Here is a 23,059-nt window from a genome sequence, read left to right as displayed (position 1 = left end):
ACTCTATGCGTGCCCATCTCACAGCCGATGTGAAAAAACTAGTGAAACAAATGAACTGTGAGCTTGCTGTCATTCCGGGAGGCCTGACAAAGGAACTCCAACCGCTGGACATCGGTGTGAACCGCCCGTTCAAAGTAAGGCTGCGAGCGGCCTGGGAGCGATGGATGACCGATGGAGACCACAGTTTCACCAAGAGTGGAAGGCAGCGCCGGGCGAGTTACGCCACAATTTGCGAATGGATTGTAGATGCTTGGGCTAACATGTCTGCTGGCACTGTTGTTCGAGCTTTCGCAAAAGCCGGCATCATTTCCGAGGAGCCGCACGGCACGGAAAGTGACTCTGACGGTGAAGAAAGTGAACCTGGCATGTTTGATGGAGATTTAGCGCAGCTGTTCAATTCAGACACAGAGGATGAGGACTTCCATGGGTTTGATTGATGATAAAAACGTGAGTACCAAACTTCGTTTTGCTCCTGCTTTATTTTTAAATACGCACACTTGTATGCTTGTGTGTTGTTGATGATGACGATTACTGGTAATAAAAATGTGAGTAAGGTATCGAACTCAGGTTTGCTCCCGCTTTATTTTTAAATACGCATACGGTACTTGTATGCGCCCTATGATCCAGTGCGCCTTATGTGTGTGTTAAATACAGTAATGGCACACATAACTGAGACTGCGCCTTTTAGTACAGTGCGTCTTATGGTCGTGAAAATACGGTAGTTTTCACCGGAGCTACAGTATCCAGAGTCGTACGTAGTGAGGAGGTAAAATTATTAACAAGATGATCGACCTCTGTTGGAGGGCGATCGTGGCTCAAGAGTTGGCAGTTCGTCTTGCAATCTGAAGGTTGCTGGTTCGAGCCCCGGCTTGGACAGTCTTGGTCGTTGTGTCCTTGGGCAAGACACTTCACCTACCGCCTGCTGGTAATGGCCAGAGGGGCTGATGGCGTGATATGGCAGCCTCGCTTCTGTCAGTCTGCCCCTGGGCAGCTGTGGCTACAACTGTAGCTGGCTACAACTGTAGCTGCCTCCACCAGTGTGTGAATGTGAGAGTGAATAAATAGAGGAATTGTAAAGCGCTTTGAGGGTCTTCAAAAGTGCTATATAAATGCAATCCAATATTGTTCAGATAGCTGCTCTGCTCTATGTTGGTACAGGGCATTGAAGATGATAACAGTGGGTGGATTATATTCTTAGCGCTTTCAGAAAGACATCTACTGTGATGAAGTCTACTCCCCACTGCAGTGTAATCAATTATTGTAAATGTAAATGTTATCAGGAAATGATTTCAAATTCAAATTTTATTTGTCACACACACACACAACCATACACAGTATGACATGGGGGTGAAATGCTTGTAGCTGTACAATGCCCGACCATTAAATGACAGAAGAAAAGTTTTACAATATTTACAATTTACTACAAAAATTTACAAATTAACTTAGGAAATTACAGTAAAGAATGTGCAAATAGCAGAAGAGATTATAAAGATAAGGATTATAAATTATAGGAATTATAGGATTATAGGAAATGTGTGGTGACGTGTGTGAGAGTCCAGTCTTATAGTGACGTGTTTGGGAGAGTCCAGTCCTACACCTGGTTCAGGCCCCGAATAGCCTGGGGGAAGAAGCTCCTCTTCATTCTCTCTGTTTTGGCCTTAAGGGAGCGGAAGCGCTTCCCAGACCTCAACAGTGAGAAGAGTCCATTGTTGGGATGGGAGAGGTCCATCATAATCTTCCTAGCTTTGGACTTGCACCGCTTGGTGTAGATGGACAGCAGGTCAGGGAGCTCTGATTGAATGATGCGTTCTGCCGAGCGCACCACCCTTTGCAGATCTCGTCTGTCCTGCTTGGTGCTGTTCCCAAACCAGGTGAAGATGTTTGCCATCAGGACGCTCTCGATGGTGCAGGAGTAGAAGTTCTTGAGCACCTTCAGTGGCAGATGGAAGTCTCTAAGTCTTCTGAGGAAGAAGATATGCTGACGGGCTTTCTTAACCAGGGTGTTGATGTGACAGGACCATGACAGGTCCTGAGTGATGTGGACACCCAGGTATTGGAAACTGTCCACTCTCTCCACTGGCGTGCCACTGATGATGAGGGGTTTGTAATTCCTCGCCTGCTTTGTAGTGAAGTCCACGATCAGCTCCTTAGTCTTGCTGATGTTTAGGAGGAGGTTATTCTCCTGGCACCAGGTCTCCAGGTTCCTAATCTCCTCCAGGTAGGCCGTCTCGATGTTGTCGGAGATCAGGCCCACAACAGCAGTGTCGTCAGCAAACTTGACAATGGAGGTGGTGTCGGATGTGGCTACACAGTCATAAGTGTACAGTGAGTACAGCAGGGGGCTTAAAACACAGCCCTGAGGCACTCCAGTGCTGAGTGAGATGGAGGGGGAGACTTGTTTTCCTACCCTCACTGATTGGGGTCTGTCTGTGAGGAAGTTGAGGATCCACTGACACAGTGATGAGCTGAGTCCTAGATCCGTCAACTTGGTGAAAAGCTTAGAGGGAATTATTGTGTTGAATGCTGAACTGTAGTCCACGAACAGCATCCTAACATAATTCCCTCTGCCAGTGTCCAGGTGACTCAGGGATGTGTGGAGCAGGTGAGATATGGCATCGTCTGTGGAACGATTAGTCCGGTAAGCAAACTGAAGTGAGTCGATGGTGGGAGGAAGTGAAGAAGTGATGTGATCTCTCATCAGTCTTTCAAAACACTTCATCACAATTGAAGTCAGTGCTACTGGACGGTAGTCATTGTGGCAAGCGGGCTGTTGTTTCTTTGGAACAGGGACAATAATGGACCGTTTGAAGCACGTGGGAACCACAGGCTTGGGCCAGGGAGAGGTTGAAGATCTCCGTGAACACCGGTGCTAGTTGATCAGCGCAGGCTCTAAGGACCCGGCCAGGGATTGCATCTGGTCCTGTTGCCTTCCTGGTGTTCACCCTCCTGAAGGTGTTCCTCACAGCATGCTCTGTGATGACGAATGCATTTTCTTCACTGGTGCACTCCGAGCACGCGCAGCCGTTTGTTGTTTTAATTGCTGCGGCGTCGAAGCGAGCATAAAACGTGTTCAGCTCATCAGCCAGTGAAGCATCTGCATTCATCATTGAAGAAGCTGGTCGTTTATAGTCAGATCAGACAGGAGAGGGTTTTCAGGAAACACTGTTAAATGTTCAGTTTCTATGCCATATGTTAAAACAAGATCTAGAGTGTGATTAAAGTGGTGGGTGGGTTCTTTTACATGTTGAGAGAAGCCAATTGAGTCTAATAACAGATTAAATGCCATGTTGAAGCTGTCATTTTTAGCATCTATATGAATGTTAAAATCACGCACAATAATTATTTTATCTGAGCTGAGCACTAAATCAGGGTGGACGAGGCTAAGCATCAGGCTTTGAAATAAATTAAAAGTCTGTCTTAGTCTTTGGTTGATTGATAGGCTGATGTGAAAAATCGCTGCCACACCACCTCCTCGGCCTGTGCTTCAAGGTTTCTGATGGCTAGAATTAGAGATGGCACAATACCACTTTTTTATGTCCGATATCAAGATCATACATTGGGATATCTGCCGATACCAATATGAATCCGGTATAGTCTATTTTTTTAACTGTTTTTGTATAAGTTCATTTTTAAACACACGACATCCTTGTAATAACACATTTGTAACATTTTTTTCACGTTAACATCAGAGGTGGGTTCTTCAGAAATATCAACATTTCAACCTTCTCAGCTGTCAGCCTGCTTCTCCTTTCATTAATAATAATGGAGGCTGTATCAAAGAGTCTCTCGCTCTCCACAATTGTTGTAGGTGCACAGAGAAATTTAGCTGCAGAGTGGGAAAGCTAAGTTTGTTGACTTGCCAGTACAGCAGTGGATTGTCTGAGCGTTGAATGGCAAGTTTGCACTTCAATGTGTGCACTTGTCGTGGCTAACTGAGGAACAGGATCTAGAGTGTTTTCCTTCAGGATTTCATCAAAAACACTTTCAAGTCTGCTATGCCTGGAAGATTCCACCTGTGGAGTCTTCTTTGCTGGCTCCAAGACTACTGAACATGATGTCCCTTCTGCTGGCTCTGAGGTATCTAATATAGTTCTCCTCAAAAACTCCTCCTTCTTTCCCACCTCTGCAATCAAAGCATCTTTTGCTAGTTTTCAGGTTTCTACACTTTTGAAGTACCTGAGCCTGGTTCTGCCGGAGGTTTCTTCCTGTTAAAAGGGAGTTTTTCCTTCCCACTGTTGCCAAAGTGCTTGCTCATAGAGGGTCATATGATATTTGGGTTTTTCCCTGTATCTATTATTATAGGATATACTGTACAATATAAAGCGCCTTAAGGCGACTTATGTTGTTATTTGGCGCTATATAAATAAAATTGAATTGAATATATATATATATATACACACACACACAGTGGGGCAAAAAAGTATTTAGTCAGCCACCGATTGTGCAAGTTCCCCCACCTAAAATGATGACAGAGGTCAGTAATTTGCACCAGAGGTACACTTCAACTGTGAGAGACAGAATGTGAAAAAAAAATCCATGAATCCACATGGTAGGATTTGTAAACAATTTATTCATAAATCAGGGTGGAAAATAAGTGTTAGGGAAAATATTCTAAAACACTTCTTCAGTAAAGACTCAGAGAAGAGAAACACACAGAACTTCTTGCTAGCAAGGGCAGCCTCCAGACTGAGACTCGCACTAAGAAACTGCCCCAATCTTTATTTATACTTCAGTAGGTGTGTGTGTGTGTGTGTGTGTGTGTGTCCTGCTGATCAAAGGGTCATGAGAGCACAAAAGGTACATCCTTGCTCAGGAAAGGGGGTAGTCTCCCCCACCCTAGATAACATGGTGAGGAAGTCCAGCAGTTCATCTATATGTAAAGAAGCACTTAAACTAAAACAGACATAGCTACGTTAATCCTGCCGTAAAACAATAAAACAAGGTATGAGCTCTCATGCTCCCAGACGTGGGGGTGCATTCCTGCGATGCACCCCAAGCCTGCAGCCTGTTAGAGATCACACACAATTAATTATATGCCTCTAAGTATACATGGTTGAATATTTCCTAATACAAATAACTACATGCAGTATTCTACCATATGCAAACTTATATCACTAAAAGATTATACTGACTACTAAATACAATTTTCCATTGACATTCCCTCCTGTTGTCAGAAAAACTTTAAGTGAGATACCAGTTTGTCATTAATCACACAAAGTCTTCATGTTCCAACAGGTCGGGGTCATTATCATCATCATCACTTGTCATGGCTATTTATGCAGCAACAGTAGAAAATATTACGCGGTTAATCATGAGTTTTATACATGGCAATATACACGTTACAAAGACACAAAATAAAAGTAAAAATATCCCAACTCCGATGAGTAGTCTTTTTAGCACCTGTAACTAGGAACTTTATGCACATTGCATCAAGCAAAAATTTTATTATATGCAAGAAGAAATGTGTTTAAGATTTAAACCAATGTTCTGCATATTCCAGCATATAAAATAAAATAATGTTCTTGTGTTTACACTCTTGTGTTTAAGGGTTTTTTTCACTGTAGAAAGAAGTTTTCTTCACACAAAGTGAACAGCAGACGCTAATATTTTTGTCACTTTTTAATGAATCAAACTCAAAATAATGTGAGTACTTCCAAAGTTTAAACACTACATGGTCGTACTCCCTCCTGCACTCCATGTTATCCATTGTTGATGTGCACACGTCTGTTGCTGCCACGGGCATCACACGCTCGTACGTTATTGTCGTGAGACACTCTCACAAACACCCAAGTAGCTACCACAACTAAAACAAGCTAGCTGCAGTAGGCTAACATTAGCTTTTAATAAAGAAATTACTTCCAGATGTTTCTTTAGGTTGGAGTTTTAGACGCTGAGAGCAACTTGGTTGCTGACAAACTTTCACTGAGCACTGAGCACACAGCACGAGACTGGCAAAGTAAAATAGGAAAGACGAGACAGGCACAGAGACACGGACTTGACACTAAGACCAGGAGAAGCATAGATGTGAAACATGAGTAGATCAGACATGAAACAAAGAACACGGAGGAAGCATAGAGACAGACATCCAGAGACTAGAAACTAACAATGCAATCAAAGACTATTAATAAAAACAAAACACCAGGACCATGACATTTGTATTATATGCACTTTGAGAAAAAATAAGAATGAACTACTCTTAATGTTCTTTTGTAAAGCATCCTTGGGTTTCTTTTAATGTGTTTGCAGCAGAATGGCCGCCCCTCCCCGAGCCCTGTTCTTCTGGAAGTTTCTTCCTGTTAAAAGGGAGATTTTCCATCCCAGTGTTGCAAAGTGATTGCTCACAGGGGGCCATTTGATTATTGGGGTTTCTGTGTATTATTCACCTTACCTTGTGATATTTCTGGTTGAGATCCAAAATCAAATTTTAAAGGACTTTTGAAAAGAATTATGTCCCATGTCCTGTGTAGCTCTAAAGCGGATGTGTTGACACCAGAGATGGGCGTTACTGTAATCCGATTACTTTTTCCAAGTAACGAGTAAAGTAAGGGATTACTATTGCAAAAACGGTAATTAGATTACCTTTACTTTCCCGTAGGAACGCTGCGTTACTGCGTTACTAAAACCGTGATTTTTTGCGAGAATGTCTCATGACAGTGACGTAAGCAAGTGCGACGTTCGTGACAACAGCTGTGTGCAGATCAACAATGGATCACATATTGATTGTGGGAGAGAGTATGAGCGTGCAGCGTTTAAAGCGTGGAAGTACTGACCTTACTTTGAGTTTGATTCCATAAAAAGTGACAAAAACATTAGCGTCCGTTGTGCGTGGGAAGAAAACTTCTTTTTACAGCGGAAAAAACCCCCCTAAACTTCAAAGCAAGCACCGAGTGCGACGTAATGGGAAACTCGCAGAGAAACTCGCGGATTCTTCCACTGACCGCAGCGGCACACCTGCACCAGGGTAAACCTCCGCCTACCCGACTCCTGCTTTACAGGTGAAAATAGAGCAAAAGGACCACTACACTGTTCCAAAAAATAGTAATGTCAAATTACTTTACTGTGTATTTTACGGTTGTGTACTGTTTTTCTAGAATATCATTACATTTACATAAGTAGACTGTGATCTGACACGTCAAATGTAAAATAACAAAACATCACTGTAAATGTAATAAAACACAATTTACTTGTTTGTTAAATATATTTTGTTGTACATATGCATATTTAGATTGTAAAAATACATCCAGAAATGTCTCCCATCATGCCTTGGGACATGTGCTGCTGTTTGGATGTTCTTGTTTTATTGTTTATGGTTACGTTACTTTTAACTGTTATCTTGATTGTTGTGTTTACGCCGTGGTGCAGCGTCACTGACAGTTGTTATTTTGTAGAGAGAGTGCTGTACCATGAGTGACTTCTGTTGTGCTGTTGTTGAAGCTTGAGGCACATTGTAACACCGGCAAGTGTTTTAATAAAGAGCTCCCCCTATCAGCTTGGGGTTAAATAACAAGCTCAATCTCTCTCTGTGAGCTTCGTTGTTAAGATTTCTCTGCATGCCACAATGTAAAACATTGCACGGACACGCTGTGCTAATTATACATTTTGAAAAATAAATGTAGAGGTAGGAATTGCAATTAATATAAATAACATGACGCTAAGCATCGGCCAATGAATGTGAACTAACAACAAGGTCGCGGGTATGGCTGCGACCGTAGGAAAAAACCCCTAATATGAAGGTATTTTACTGCATTTCACAGTAATCTTCTGTTCTTCTAGAATATCATTAAAGTTATGTAAGTAGACTTTGACTTCACATTTTGAATGTAAATCAACGTTAAATCTGTAATGTAATAAAACATAATTGTCATGATTGTTAAATGTCTGTACATATGCATATTTAGATACAGATTCACAAAGGTATCATGATTTCACAAATATCTGTCCGTTATTTGAAAGATTGAACTGTTGAATTCAAATGTAATGCTATGGAAAAGTATATAACATGATCCCTATAAGCTTGTGTTACATCACATAAGTATTATTATCATTGCTAGTTAGGCCGTTCGTGGCTCAAGAGTTGGCAGTTCGCCTTGTGATCAGAAAATTGCTGGTTCGAGCCCCGGCTCGGACACTCTCCGTCGTTGTGTCCGTGGTCAAGACTCTTCACCTACCGCCTACTAGTGATGGCCAAAGGGGCCGATGGTGCGATATGGCAGCCTCGCCTCTGTCCCAGGGCATGCAATCAATTATTATTGAAACCAACTGTTAACTGTATATTTCTGTACATTTACGTAGTATGATTCATATTGCCACATTCAGTGACCTTGTTTATAGGTAATTTCATTGTTTGATCACGTAAAAATGTTCCTAATTTAATGGCCTGCATTTGTATAGTGCTTTTCTAGTCCCTAAGGACCCCAAAGCGCTTCACACTACATCCAGTCATCCACCCATTCACACACTGGTGATGGCAGCTACTTTGTAGCCACAGCTGCCCTGGGGCACACTGACAGAGGCGAGGCTGCCGGACACTGGCGCCACCGGGCCCTCTGACCACCACCAGTAGGCCAACATGGGGTTAGTATCTTGCCCAAGGATATTTGGCATGCAGGCAGGGGGCAGCCTGGGATTGAACCACCGACCTTCTGATTAGTGGCTGACCTGCTCTGCCACCTGAGCTACAGCCAGCCTTAATGTCTAAAAGCACTTGGAAAAGGCAGAATCCCATGTGAACTTAGGGCAACAAACTCTATTTTCATCACTGAAAATAACCGTATTTTTATGGGACAGTTATTTTCTGTTATTTTACGGTCGTATTTTGGCGCCCCAGCTGCCAGAATATCACCGTTTTTTTAAGATGTTTTTTTTAACAGTGTAGTCTTTGACTATTTATTTTCTGCTGTGTTTTACTTGCATCTATTTGAAAGAGTGAGTGTAAACACACACAAAAAAATTATTTTATGTGCTGGAATGTGCAGAAAATAGGTTTAAATATTAAACTAATTTCTTCCAGTCAGAGAATGTTGCATATAATTACATTTTTGCTTGATGCATAAAGTTAAAAGATTAAAACTAATAAAACAAGTTTTAAAAAGGGACTTTTCCATTTGATTACATTTTGTATGATGGATTATGTAGAAAAAGTAGAATTGGGCTGAAAGATCTATCACTTTAGAAAATAAGTAATCAGTAAAGTAATGGGATTACTTTTTTGGGGAAGTAATCAGTAATTAGTTACTGATTACTTTTTTCAAGTAACTTGACCAACACTGGTTGACACACTGCATTTTGTGAAGCTTGAGAAAAACTTCGGTGCACATGTGGTTCATCTTCGGAGTCTGATGTGGTCCACAACAAGAATAATCAAGGCCATGCCAAAGACAGTAGAGATAACCAGTCTTACTGTAGATTCAGTCTGACACCAGCTCCTGGACTCTTGGGGGGGAGAGAAGAGCTTGGGGCTTAGATATTCTTTAATCATAAGACTGTGATAAACAAAAAAATAATAGTTCTAGTTTAATAAAGGTGAAAATGATTTATCACCATCTTACCTCCAGACCCCATCTTAATAGTTGTGTCTTCTCCTGATAGTTTGGTCACCTTTTTTTCAACAGGGTTTTCAGCTACACAGCTGTAACTGCTGCTGTCATGGGATTCTATTTCCAGAGTGAGATACAGATTGGAGGACAGATCAGGACTGCTAACATTTGTCAATCTTCCCTCCTGTCTGTACCAGGACAGGACCAGGTCTTGGCTGTTGTGCACTGAGCACTCCACTGTGACTGCGGAACAGCTTTTGTTAATGAAAGACGATCTGACTGTAATGGAGGGAGTACCAAGAGAACCTGATGAAGGAAAGAGAAAATATGATTGATGTGATTTGATAAGTGCTGACAGAGTTATCATACTGATGAAGTCTATGACTTTACTAACTGTAGCTGTGGGCTCATAGATACTCTGCAAACAGAGCAAAGGGATATAAACAAAACTGTTTAAATATAGAGTAGCTCTCCCAACTCTTTCTTGACACAAAATGTAATTGTGATTACTATGATTAATTGAAAATAGCTCTTTAATCGAGTAAACTAAAGCTCAAATGTATTTACAAAGCACATTTTAAAAAAAACATTTAAAAAACTCAGGTTGATCAAAGCGTCTAATAAAAGTCAGGAAATAAAAAAGGAGGGAACAGGGAAATAAGTAAATAGATCTAACCATGACTGAAAAAGACACAGGAAACACAATGAGCAATCAGACCCAAATGCCAGTGTGTAAAAATAAGTTTCAAGTTTTTAAAGACTGAATGGAGGGAGCAGATTTGACTGTGGGCAATCACAGAGAAGTCTCCTCTGAGTTTAAATCTGGAGCACATGACAGTTAGAAGCATATGATCAGCTGACTGGAGGGACCTGGAAGCTGAAGTCGGAAATGTAGGAATGAGCCAAACCATGAAGGACTTTGTAGAGAAACACGAGGACCTTGAAAATGATTCTGAACCTCGCTGGCTACTTCATGGAGCACATGAAGTAGCTATGCTCATGAAGAGCTATGCACATGAAGTAGCTATGCGCATGAAGTAGCTATGCTCATGAAGTAGCTATGCTCATGAAGTAGCTATGCTCATGAAGTAGCTATGCACATGAAGGAGCTATGCTCACGAAGTAGCTATGCTCATGAAGAGCTATGCACATGAAGTAGCTATGCTCATGAAGTAGCTATGCTCATGAAGAGCTATGCACATGAAGGAGCTATGCTCATGTAACCCAGTGTTAATTTGGTTATCTGATATTGTGTGATATTCAGTATATATGTATATATCTATATTGGGTGTTATAAAATGTTCTTCTGAGTTTTTTTTTACTTGCTATTGGTTTGCGGCTGCTTTACGACAGTCGACTGTGGTAGTACATCCTAGCGGGAGGGGCTATGAGCTCACGTGGCTTGTAGCTGTGCCAGAGAGCAAGCTTGGGTGAGCTAGCGGGGAATATCTCCTTCTGCAGTAGCCTTAAAAAAGACTATTGTTCATTCTCCTGCCAGACGCCTCGCTGCTGTGCTGCCTTACTGCTGTGCTGTCTCGCTGGTGCCATTAAAGGACAAGCGGCTGCCATCCATTCATCCATCCGGACTTCGATTATTTGGACCGAAGTACTCACACACACGCCCGCACTCAGTGCCATACACTCTCTTTATTTTGCTGGCCAGCTAACATCATTGTTTTTTTTTTCTTTTTGCATTCACAAAGACTATCCAAAGACATTTTGGTTATTGTCAAATAGACACTCTCTGATTACGGACTGAGGAGGTTGTGGTGTTACAACCCCAGGACTGAGAAAAAGGACTCTTTACATAATATATTCACTTGTCTCCGGGTTAGGAGAAGTGACTATTGATGGAAATATTTTTCTTCTTCTTGTCTTTATTTACATTGTATCCCAAAGAAGTTTTAAGTTGTTCAGGTTGAAACATTTGCACTTAAAGTCTGTTAAGTTTCCTTTGATGTATCAGTGTCAAGCTGATGTTTAAGAGGGTATGTTAAGGACAGATGTGCTCCAGTCCATCCAATCCTTTAAAGTGCTGGACACCGATGGTAAATTGCCATCAGACCCTAAATAAATTGTCCTCTGCTGTTATCCATATTGCTTCACTCATTCTTTGGTGAGTAGACGTATTGGTTACAACTAAAAGTAGTAGGAAAAATTGGCGCCCGAACAGGGACTTGAGCGCATCACTAACTTTATCCTGAAGCACATGCACAGACATCTGTGAATTCATCGACTGCTTTGCAGAGAGAGACAATGGAGTTTTGTGACAGGTATGGTTTTGATCCAGAGTACACTGTTTTGTTAAAAGGGGCTAAAGCCAAGATTAAACTACAAGAGGTGCAAAGAGCATTCGCTTTGCTGGATCACGTTGTCAAAATTCAACAAATAGATAGTCTCCCTGACACGATTTTGTGTCAGTTCATGGAGTGCATTACCCCAATGCTCTTAGATGGAGAACATTCAGCAGATGGGGAGTGTTGGGAGGTTATTCAGATAGATGAGTACTGTCCTCAGGGACCTGACAGTTTTCACCTGGTGCATGATGTGGTCCCCCTTGCTCGAGCAATTGATGATGTGACTGCTAGTTTCAGAGAACAAGTGAACGAACTGGCATTAGCATATAATGTGAGCCCCATGACTTTAAATCAGGCTGCAGTGAGCCACATGTGTGGGAAAAATGATACATATAAGGGGTTAGCTACCTCAACTCCTACCTTGGGAGTTAAAACTCAGTCCACACCCGGTCCCAGGTCAACTGCCGCCTGTGATGATGGCCATGTGCCCAAGGCTAAACAGGCACTTCATGCGGACTCCCTGCTTGTTGATCCTGTGCCAGCGGAGGTTCAGAGAGTTATCGTGGAGCACATTGTAAAACATGACTCGCCCATGCATACTCCCTCTGCTTTTGAGCTCCGCTCATTTTCAGGAAATTCTCCAAAACCCCCTAATGAGGTAGAGTACAGGGTATGGCGACTTAGAGCTAAACAGGTACTAAATGACTCTACCCTTTCCGAAGGGCAGCAGCGCCGTGTTTTCCTCGATAGCTTGGCTAGCCCTGCTTTGAATGTAGCCCTTTCTATTGGGTCTCAAGCACCACCAAAAGACTACCTGGATGAGCTCGACAAGGCTTATGGCAATGTCACTGGAGGTGAAGAGCTGTATATCCAGTACCTAGAGACTCATCAGAATAGTGGAGAAAAGGCATCTGATTACTTGCGCAGACTCCAGACGTTGCTGCAGGAGGTAGTTGACGGTAACGGCAGGCCTTCTGGCACCCTCCCACAGCACTGGATGCTTGTACCAGAGAGCAACTGGAGGAAAAGGAAAAAAAAAGAAGAGGAGTGGAGGAAGTATGTTCGCCCCCTTGTACATGCTTATAACTGTACAAAACATGACGCAACTGGAGAAGCGCCCTTCCTTCTGATGTTTGGTAGAGAGCCACGGCTGCCGATGACACTTGCATTGCTCAATAACTTTTTCCTGTCATTACAACAACAGATTGCTGGGTTAGTGCAATCTCTGTCGGGTGATAGTGACGGGGACGTCACACTTTAAGCAGGGGTGGATGTAACCCAGTGTTAATTTGGTTATCTGATATTGTGTGATATTCAGTATATATGTATATATCTATATTGGGTGTTATAAAATGTTCTTCAATGATTTTGAGTTTTTTTTTACTTGCTATTGGTTTGCGGCTGCTTTACGACAGTCGACTGTGGTAGTACATCCTAGCGGGAGGGGCTATGAGCTCACGTGGCTTGTAGCTGTGCCAGAGAGCAAGCTTGGGTGAGCTAGCGGGGAATATCTCCTTCTGCAGTAGCCTTAAAAAAGACTATTGTTCGTTCTCCTGCCAGACGCCTCGCTGCTGTGCTGCCTTACTGCTGTGCTGCCTTACTGCTGTGCTGTCTCGCTGGTGCCATTAAAGGACAAGCGGAGGGGAAAGGGAAAAAAATTCAGTGGAAGCATGTGTGTGAATGAGAAGGACACAGTTGGAAAAGTGAAAGTTCGAGGAGTAGAGATAGCAAAGGTAGATGAGTTTAAGTAACAGGAATGTAAAGGAACTGTGAATGCACAAGAGAGGTGAAGAAGAGAGTGCAGGCATGGTGGAATGGGTGGAGGCAAGTCTCCGACTGATTTGTGAAAGAATGGTAACAGCAAGAGTGAAAGGGGAATGAGACCTGCTATGATGCATGGTTCGGAGACAGGCACTGTTAGATTTGTATTGTTGATTGTCATTTATGCTTAGAAACATTTACCCACATATGCTTAGAAGTGTATAACCATTTGTAGATTGAAAGAATGTCTCATCCTAGGAGGTCTGTAACAGCTCTGTGTAGCATGAAGGGGGAGTGCGTTCACTCCCTCTACAGAGTGTTCCGGCGTAGATCACACCTCCTAGGAGAGGTCGTATCTTTTCTTATTGATTTATGGTATAGCAAGCACACGTATATCTGTTTACAGTTTTTTACAGCCACTAGGACACATGTCTCAATACTTAGGTCACTTTTGCAAAACTCTTCACACAATCCTCCTAACTGACCGTCAGCTTGGCAAAGCAGTTCATTTCACATTCAAAATGCACTACAACTACCAAAACACTTCATTCAGGTCTCAAATAAACTCATTCTTCCAGAACACTAGCAAAGGTTGACAACCGACAAACACACTTTGTCACCCACAAAACAATGACCTAAAAAACACTAACAACATGTTACACAGTGTTTCCTTGTGTAAAACAAGGACACATCTCTGTTTATAATTTCAATATATGTTACTGGAATGAATCAGACATCATGCAGAATTCGTTAATATTTGTTTATGTATTTTTATCTTTTTTGCACTAAGTAATCCCAAAATACAAGAATTTGTATACACACCATCCACTGATACACATACAATAGTAATGCTAATCTACTCGGTCTTCTCCATTTGGCCACAGGTTCTCATCCACATCACATCTTATGTCATCTAGGGCAATACACCTAGGAAAGAATCTTCTGGCTGCCAGAATTGAAGGAGTTGAACAATTGAAGGAGTAACACCTGTGTAGATGTTCATCTACAATGAGAATCAGCTGTGGCTGGTTAAACTGCATTTTTAGATTTAAAACATGTTTCAATAAAATATTGATGTTGAATTTTGCTCTTTTCAAGTTTTGCATTGTGTTATTGTTTTGGCCATAAGTTTAACAGTTTTGAAAACAGTATGTAAGCACATGCAAAATGTCCTGTACGTACAAAGATTTTTGGCAGTTGTTGTGTCTGAGTGAGAAGATAATTCATGAAATTTGAGAGATGTAGTCATTGAATGCATTTTGTGCCAAAACAATGATAACTGGTCCTCAGTTTAGCCCACATAGACTTCTGTTGTGCTCACTGTGTGAGGAGTTTTGCAAACGTGACCTAAGTATTGAGAAATGTGTCCTAGCGTCTGTAAAAAACTGTAAGTATAAGAGCCTTTTGTTCAGATGGACCGCTAGACTCCTGGCACCAGCTTTGGGGAGTCTTCACAGGGTCACATCTGGACACCACACACACACACACACACACACACACACACACACACACACACACACACACACACACAGTATTCTTTGTTCACATGTATACCTATGTAAGATGTCATATGTTAATGACCCTATGCATATTCATGTAACCACAATAAAAGGAGTGCTATGGGGAGCCTGGCTGAGAGTCTGACGGAGGTCAAGTGGTGGAACGACACTCGGCTCCAGCCAGCTTTCCCTCATGCATGAGTAAAACCAGCCTGCTTGTGTCTTGCTTTGCAGTGTAACTATATTGTCTTCAACGTTCCAGCGGATAGGTACAAGCTACAAACCTATCATTAATTGGTCCTTCGAGCCGGATCCCTGGAGTCGACATTCACCGGGGGGAGAAGAGGCACGCGGAAAGACTGACGTCAGCCAGGAGGTTCCTGTGGATTCGCTGTCTGTCCTTTCTCCTCGATGAATGGCGATCGGCGGGATTCGAGGCTGATATTACACGCTAAGCAACACCAAGTAAGTTTAGAGTCCAACTCTATAACTGTACGTCTTCGCCGCTCAGTGGGGCGTTGTCCGTGGCCGCTCAGTGGGGCTAAAATTCGCCATCTAAGTGGGGCGATGTACAAAGCCGCTCAGTGGGGTTTTTTGTACAGAAGCATTAAGTCGCAGAGTTGCGCAGTTCGAACTTTTTTTTGTTCGCCGTCTTAGTGGGGCGAAATACAGACCGCTGTGTGGGGTACTGTAGTGAGTTCTCCACCGCTCAGTGGGGTGTTGAGAAGTTCCGCGGGGTCCAGATTGTGCTGGACAATAGGCCTATTTTGTGTTGTTGTCATTGTCGTCGTCGTTGTTGTTGTTGTTGTGTGTGCGGAGCAGAACATGTGGTCTGTGACACCGACTGTTGTTGTTATCATGGGTTTCTAAGCAACCAAGAGTGAGTCGGAGGGAGATAGATGTTTGTGCTGGACTTTGCTCCTGGCAGCACAAAGTATTTATGTAAAAAAGAGAGAGAGCGACGGCTTCACAGCTGCGCGGGTTCACGCGAGCCCGGTCACGCGGACCTGAGCCGTGCGGTTAATCGCAGGCTTATAAATGGAAGAGATTCAAATGTTAGAAGTTTTCAGAAAACACACCAGCCTTGGAGAGCTGTGGAGAAGGCCAGCCCACATCAGCAGCACTTAAGATATGCTCTGGTGAATGGCTTTCCCCCCACCCCTTGCTGACACAATGTTTATTCTTTAGCTTGCCCTGATCGACAGCAGCCTGTGTGCCAGACCATAGATTTAATTGAGGTGGATAGTTGTTAAAAGTAATCTACATTAAGCTTGTGGTTGCTTAAATTCAGTACAATGACATGTGAGGTGAAGTGATATAGGTAAATATTTAAACTAATGAAGTGCATAGAGGCACTTGACCTGTGTGAAAGACTGTCGTCTTGTTATGAGCCATTGTTGAGATATGGAGCACACCTGTGAAAACAACTAATATGCTGAACCCTGTATGAAACATCTAAAAGTACATGATGGAGGAGCTGTGTTGAATATGAACAACACAGCTCTGTGGGCAGAGCATGCAACTACTGTGTGATGTCGCGTTGCAGTTTCTTTTTCTGAGCTGATGAGCAAGCTACACATTATCAGATCAAGAGCTGTCTGGGAACTACTCAAAGAGGGGGAAACAGGGAGTGTGCAGCGTTTCCGTGAGCAGTTTTCCTGCATCTTGACTTGTGTGTAGAGTGTTCATAACATCAGCATCATGTTTTTGTTTATTTGTTTTGTTGGGTCGAAAATAATTAAATAAACGTGTGATCATGCTTATGGATTACCATGGCACATATCACCAGCCACGTGATTTATTTATGCAGATGAAAAAGTGAGTGTGAATGTGTCTGACATCACAGTGTTTTTGTGCACTGTGCAAAAGTAATTGCCTTTGATTGTGAGTGAGAGCGGTGATTCTGCAGGTCACCAGCTATTGTAACGGGGAAAAAAAAAAGAGTGAAAAAGAGACAAAAATTACATTGTAGACGAAGAAAAATAATCATGGGAAAAAGGTTTCGTGTTGATCAGCCGAAAAACAACTACAATGTCATTTTATGCTTTTAAGAAAGGATTGTTCACACAAACACACACACAGAGAGAGAGAGATGTGTGTTGATTAAGCAGCGATGATAATAATGAAATGTCTTAGTTTGTCACTTTCAGGTGAAAAGCAGACCTGAATCAATTTTCCACATGCAGCGGTCGGAAGAAAGTTATAGTTTAACATCATTGGAAACGTGCAGGCCAAGTTTCTGGCTGACTTATTACAGCGCAATGTGTATGTGTCTCTCAACCTCACAAGCAAGTGCTCACTCCTCCCTGAAGACAAGGAATGCAGCTCCAAAGAGCAATAACATGGCAGATAAAGACAGCAGCAAGTCCTGAGCAAAGAGTCCCAGCAAAGCAGCAGCAATGTGGACAAACAGCATCAAAGAAGAAGAGCAAACCCATCATCCTGACTGATCGGATGGATGGCACTGTGTCTACAACAAGCTGAAACTTCACTGTGCATGTGAAGAAAACGTTTGAGGAGAACTGAACAGTTGGAGTTTGACATTTGCCACCTGTGGAGTAAAATGGCAAGAAGAGACAGTGGAACACAGGACAAAGCTGAAGGAGAACTGCCGGGACTGTTGAAGTGGGAGAGGACAAAAGAGTGAGAGGACAGAGTGAGAAGACTAGGTGAGAACACATAGGAATTATTTAATGTGGGAAATCAAAATTTGGGTTAGCAAACCTGGGGAAAAAGAAAACTGACTGCTTAAGTTGGAAAATTGTGAAGGAGTCTGAAACATATACAAACATATACAAAATCACACAGAACATGCCTTAACCCTACTAATACAAACACAAAATAACTCATGAAGATTAGACATTTTAAGCGTGAGTCTGTTTATCATCTTGTCCAAGTCACCTCGTGTGATGCAAAGACCAGTGGAACTCATAGCACAGAACATGCTCTGTTGGAGATGCAGCTCCACAGACATGCTTGTTATCTTTCATCAGTGTTAAAATAGTGTCAATTTAGCAGACACTTGTTATCAAATACTGAATTTATCCAATAAAAAAAATTGACTCTCTAGGTTGCAGGACAACAGTTTAACTTTTGTGGGGAAAAAGATCCTGGTTTGACCAACCAGTGATCAGACAATAAATTTAGTTATTAATATAGTAAATTGGGAGAAGCTTCCTGCTTGATTGATGCAGCACAAGTAATTTACTGTATGAGGGAAATTCTCTTTTAGTGATAACATTTTGAACATGCATTTCTGTCGTCCTGTCAACTTAGTGGGTTAATAGCTGATATGCAAATTAGTTGATTGGTTTTTAGATTAATGAAAGGTGACTGAATTCTAGCACGAGTGAATGGGATGTGTTGGAGTTTGTTAGAGTGGAGACTCTAAAACACTGAGTTTCCTGTTTTGATGTGCGAGTGAATCCTGTATTTAGATACACAACTCTGAATACGTCAGAACAAACGTCTTTTGTGAAGTGCATGACAGCATGTCACATGTTTTATGATGAAGGGAAAAAGGAAAAATTGAATAAAATAGATCTGTGGCTTAAATGAGTGAAGAGCACAGACCGGGTGATTAAACTCATAGCTAATAAGACATTAGGGTTATGTTGTGTGTTGTGCAGTTGATGGTTGGTTTGGAGTGAATCTAGCTGATGATTCTTCTCCTGTTGTGAAGATGATGAGGAGTTTGTGTCATGACTTAACAAGGCCTTTTTATTTTGATACTTTCACAGTGCACTGAGAGTTTGGTTTGATAATCTCTGTTATTTTTTATTTTTCATTTTTGAACAAGCACTGATTTTGCTTGTGAATTTCTTTTCTTTGAGCAGATCTGCAAGTCGGGAATTAAAAGCGTTACACATCGTCAAGAAAATTGTTGCAAGTGAGTTTCTCCACATTTAAAATGGGTTCAGGAGAAAGCCACTTATTTGGGACAATTAGGAAATGAGAGTCCCCCCCAAAAAGGATTCAACGAGGAAATCCAGTCTAAATTATTTTTCTTTTTGAAATAACGTTGTTTTGCTGAGCGTGGAAACGAATGCGATGATAATTTCCACAATTAGCAAAAGAAGGAACCACTGACTGAATGAGTAAGAATTTTAAAATAACTGACTGACTGACTGAACATGATTGTGTGAAGTTAACCCCCACCTGACAAAGGTGCAGATGAACCCATGTGTTTCCTTTTACAGGAGCAGAAAGATGACAGCAACACTCGAGGTTGCATGATGATTTAACCTTTTAAATGCCATTTTCTGTGTCTGTGCATTTATCAGGTGTGTTATTCATAGGCTTGTGTTGCTCACAGAGGGAGCTGTGACAAAGTATGCATACGCCTGCGCAAGCGCTAATATTTGCATTTTCTTTTCTTACAGCATGCCAGTTCTTCATGTGAATTGATGATGCGATTTATACCAGGACAACTGGTTGATGTTTTTTCCTACTACAGGATTTCTGGGTTTATGTGTGAGGAAAACTGTGTTTACCGGTTATGAGTAGTGATGCTGTTACATTGTGTTTTTGGGAAAATGTGACGGTTACTTTGATGATATGAATAACATATTTTCCACAGCAATGGATGGTTGATTTTATTGTGTTTTTATGGCACCTCTGGAATGTGGTTGGCCGACGCCTGCCCACCAGGATAATCAATGTGTGTTGCTAATGTTTGTTTTTTGAGACTGCATGTACAAGATTCAGCAGAAGCGGACAAGTGACATGAGACAAACAAATAAGAGATGCGGTGTTATGGAATAGTTAATATGGGCTCATTTGCTGGCCACTCTTGAGCCCATAAATAATATATGAGTGGAGTGACTTTGCTTAAGAGCAGTCACTGATTACGTTAATGTTGACTGAGTACATGGGATGATCCATGTCTGAGGCGACTTATGAAAATAATTGTAGTTTACTGATTTGAGAAAACCTGCACATGACACTTGTCTTGCTGATGTTGAATGCTTCTTGTTCTTATGATACAATTGTTTACAGGTATGTAGTTTGATTTCACTTCCAGATCTTGTTTTCCAGGCCATGATGGTGTGTATGCAGGCTCCTGGGAGAGCCCGGTGTTAAGCAAACTTAATATGCAAAACACACTAGCATTTTTGTTGCAGGATTATAGGTCCAGGGTGGTGCTGCTCCTGGGGAGGAGATGCCCTGATGTTGCCTGGGATATGATCTAGTTAATCTTTTTCTTTAAGACAGGAATCCAGGTTTGGTGAGTTGACGCATGGGTGTGTCCATGCGTCAAGAGGAGGGGTCCAAGGATTAACAATGTTTTTTATTAAACAATGTTTTCTATTATTGTTGCAGTGATTTGTGTGATTAACAGTTTATTTACAGGTATTAAACCTATGCAAGTGGTGCATCCATGTTCAGATGAGGCTTTGATGGCCTATAAGTGAAGTTCACTGAACTAAAGAATGTTGTTTGATGATTGTTGACATGCTCTCCAAATAGAAGTTTTCCCTCCTAGCAAGGAAATACAGGTGCAGCAGTAATCTCCTGAGAAATCTTAAGAGGCCAGTGAGAAGCAAGAACCATTCCAGGCATAGCTGACAGCCCAGGCAGTAGTTGAGGTCAAAGGTCGAGCTGGTTGGGGCCCATCATGAGATCAGACTTTGGAGCCACAGCAAGGACCATGAAACTGCGTTGGACTGAGAGCTGTGCCACGGGGGGTTTCCAGAGGCCAACAGAGGAGATTGTGGACAACAGACGGGCACCTGAAGGATGAGGGGAGCGTGCCAAGCTCCATCGACAACGCAGAGGGAGTCTAAGGATGGTGGTGATAACAGCAGTTTCCTATGAGGTCTGCAGCTTTGGAAATAGCTGAGACCCATGTTGACAAACAACAAAACTAACTGGTATGTTTGAATGTTTATTCTACATACATTTGGACTCTGGTCCTATGGACAATGATGGAAACAACTGGAAGAGACATTCATGACGCCCTGCAGAGCTCAAACCACCCTGCAGAGAGACATGTGATTTGCACACCCGGAGGAAGCATCACCAAGCTGAGATGTTTTTGAAAATGTTACTTTCTTATTTTCACTATTAAATTAACAATTTCTTTGTTTGCTTGTAGGATGCAGGTTGCCATTGGATGAGATTAATGAGGAATGGGATAACTGCTAATACATTTGTTAAACTGTGTACTTTTACAGTAATTTAGGGTGATTTGACATATGCTGAGTATAAAAATGTTTGCATTAAAACTGTCAGTCATGAGGTATTCATAACTATGAATTTTTCTAGCATAAAGGTCAATAAGGGGGGAAATGTTAGATTTGTATTGTTGATTGTCATTTATGCTTAGAAACATTTACCCACATATGCTTAGAAGTGTATAACCATTTGTAGATTGAAAGAATGTCTCATCCTAGGAGGTCTGTAACAGCTCTGTGTAGCATGAAGGGGGAGTGCGTTCACTCCCTCTACAGAGTGTTCCGGCGTAGATCACACCTCCTAGGAGAGTTCGTATCTTTTCTTATTGATTTATGGTATAGCAAGCACACGTATATCTGTTTAAGTATAAGAGCCTTTTGTTCAGATGGACCGCTAGACTCCTGGCACCAGCTTTGGGGAGTCTTCACAGGGTCACATCTGGACACCACACACACACACACACACACACACACACACACACACACACACACACACACACACACAGTATTCTTTGTTCACATGTATACCTATGTAAGATGTCATATGTTAATGACCCTATGCATATTCATGTAACCACAATAAAAGGAGTGCTATGGGGAGCCTGGCTGAGAGTCTGACGGAGGTCAAGTGGTGGAACGACACTCGGCTCCAGCCAGCTTTCCCTCATGCATGAGTAAAACCAGCCTGCTTGTGTCTTGCTTTGCAGTGTAACTATATTGTCTTCAACGTTCCAGCGGATAGGTACAAGCTACAAACCTATCAGGCACTAACAAAAAGAGGATTTGAAGCTGTGTGGTATGAGGAAAAGAGGACGAGCACATGGCTGTGGCTCAGGTGGTAGAGCAGGTCAGCTACTAATTAGAAGGTTGGTGGTTCGATCCCTGGCTTCCCCAGTCTGCATATCCCTGGCAAGATACTAACCCCAAGTTGCCCTCCGATGTGTTCATTGGAGTATGAATGTGTGTGAAGGTAGTTTAGTTTGCACTTGTGTTTGGAAGTGCATGGGTGAATGAGGCATGTTGTATACAGGGAGAGTAGAAAAGCGCTGTATAAGAATCAGTCCATTTACCAGAAGGTTCATGAATGTAGTGAAGGAGGACATGCAGAGGGCCTTTGTAACAGAGGAGAATGCTAGAAATGAGGTGAGATGGAGGCTAATGTATCTAAACAGAGCAGCAGTAAGGAGTTGTTGTGCATCTTTTCATGAATCAGTGTGGGAAAAAAATGTTGCCTTTTTATTAAATTGTTTTCAAGGTCTAGTGACGCGAGTGAGCGGATGTACTTACAATAAACAGTCAGGTTAAACTGCTTCCATAAGATGGTGTCGCTGATGGCCTGCCACTTGTAGATGCCTGAGTCCTGGACGCTGAGCTGTGTGATGGTCAAAGCTCCAGTCTGACTGTCCAGCTGCAGTCTGTCTTTAAAACGCACATCATAGTCACTCTTCACCACTCTCTTCTTTATGGTGGCAAGTCGCATGTTTGGATTTTCGGCTCCAAAAGTCCATATTATCTTGGCATTACTTGGACTTTCTCCTGTCTGTAGGGTGACATCTGCTCTCTCTTTTGCTTTCACAGCAGTCTTTCCTTCATTTCCACCAAAACAACACAGTATTCCTGAGAGAGAGAAGATGTGGCTCCATGAGAATTCCTTGTGAAAATGCTAAAATTACTTTTGCGTAAATGTCTTGAAGCATGTTTAATCATCCAGGTAAGCCAATCTGTTCATCTGGTTGTAACGTTTTCAGTTGAGAAATGTTTCTCCCACTGAAAATGCTATGTAAATGTTT

General features: G+C 42.1%; 3 protein-coding genes and 1 long non-coding RNA gene across 9 annotated transcripts in view; 3 read left to right on the top strand and 1 right to left on the bottom strand.

The window, feature by feature from the left end:
* Positions 1 to 11,627, top strand: part of LOC113024836 (fibrocystin-L-like) — a 40,864-nt gene extending 29,237 nt beyond the window's left edge. For all 3 annotated transcript variants that reach the window (XM_080302565.1, XM_080302564.1, XM_026172198.2), the window contains one exon: positions 11,035 to 11,627. In XM_080302565.1, the coding sequence (XP_080158691.1) occupies positions 11,035 to 11,203 (169 nt within the window). In that variant the 3' untranslated portion in view covers positions 11,204 to 11,627. The remainder of the gene's footprint in view (positions 1 to 11,034) is intronic.
* LOC145429277 (uncharacterized) overlaps positions 1 to 23,059 on the top strand; it is an 84,115-nt gene that overhangs the window by 26,087 nt on the left and 34,969 nt on the right. The window lies entirely within an intron of this gene.
* The window catches only part of LOC145429275 (CD48 antigen-like), a 38,948-nt gene continuing 20,439 nt past the window's right edge, over positions 4,551 to 23,059 (bottom strand). Inside the window, exons 2-4 of the mRNA XM_080302563.1 lie at positions 22,557 to 22,886; positions 9,549 to 9,842; positions 4,551 to 9,432 (exon numbers count right to left, since the gene is read on the bottom strand). Of these exons, the coding sequence (XP_080158689.1) occupies positions 9,323 to 9,432; positions 9,549 to 9,842; positions 22,557 to 22,886 (734 nt within the window). The 3' untranslated portion in view covers positions 4,551 to 9,322. The remainder of the gene's footprint in view (positions 9,433 to 9,548; positions 9,843 to 22,556; positions 22,887 to 23,059) is intronic.
* The window catches only part of LOC113024834 (uncharacterized), a 38,466-nt gene continuing 27,198 nt past the window's right edge, over positions 11,792 to 23,059 (top strand). For 2 of the 4 annotated variants that reach the window (XR_013909512.1, XR_013909513.1), the window contains exon 1: positions 11,792 to 22,980. The gene's annotated coding sequence lies outside the window, so the exon portion shown is untranslated. The remainder of the gene's footprint in view (positions 22,981 to 23,059) is intronic. The other 2 variants (XR_013909514.1, XM_080302561.1) reach the window with 2 other exon arrangements.

Source organism: Astatotilapia calliptera, chromosome 6, assembly GCF_964374335.1.
Source record: "Astatotilapia calliptera chromosome 6, fAstCal68.1, whole genome shotgun sequence".
Taxonomy (NCBI): domain Eukaryota; kingdom Metazoa; phylum Chordata; class Actinopteri; order Cichliformes; family Cichlidae; genus Astatotilapia; species Astatotilapia calliptera.
This window is presented reverse-complemented; position numbering and strand designations above follow the sequence as displayed.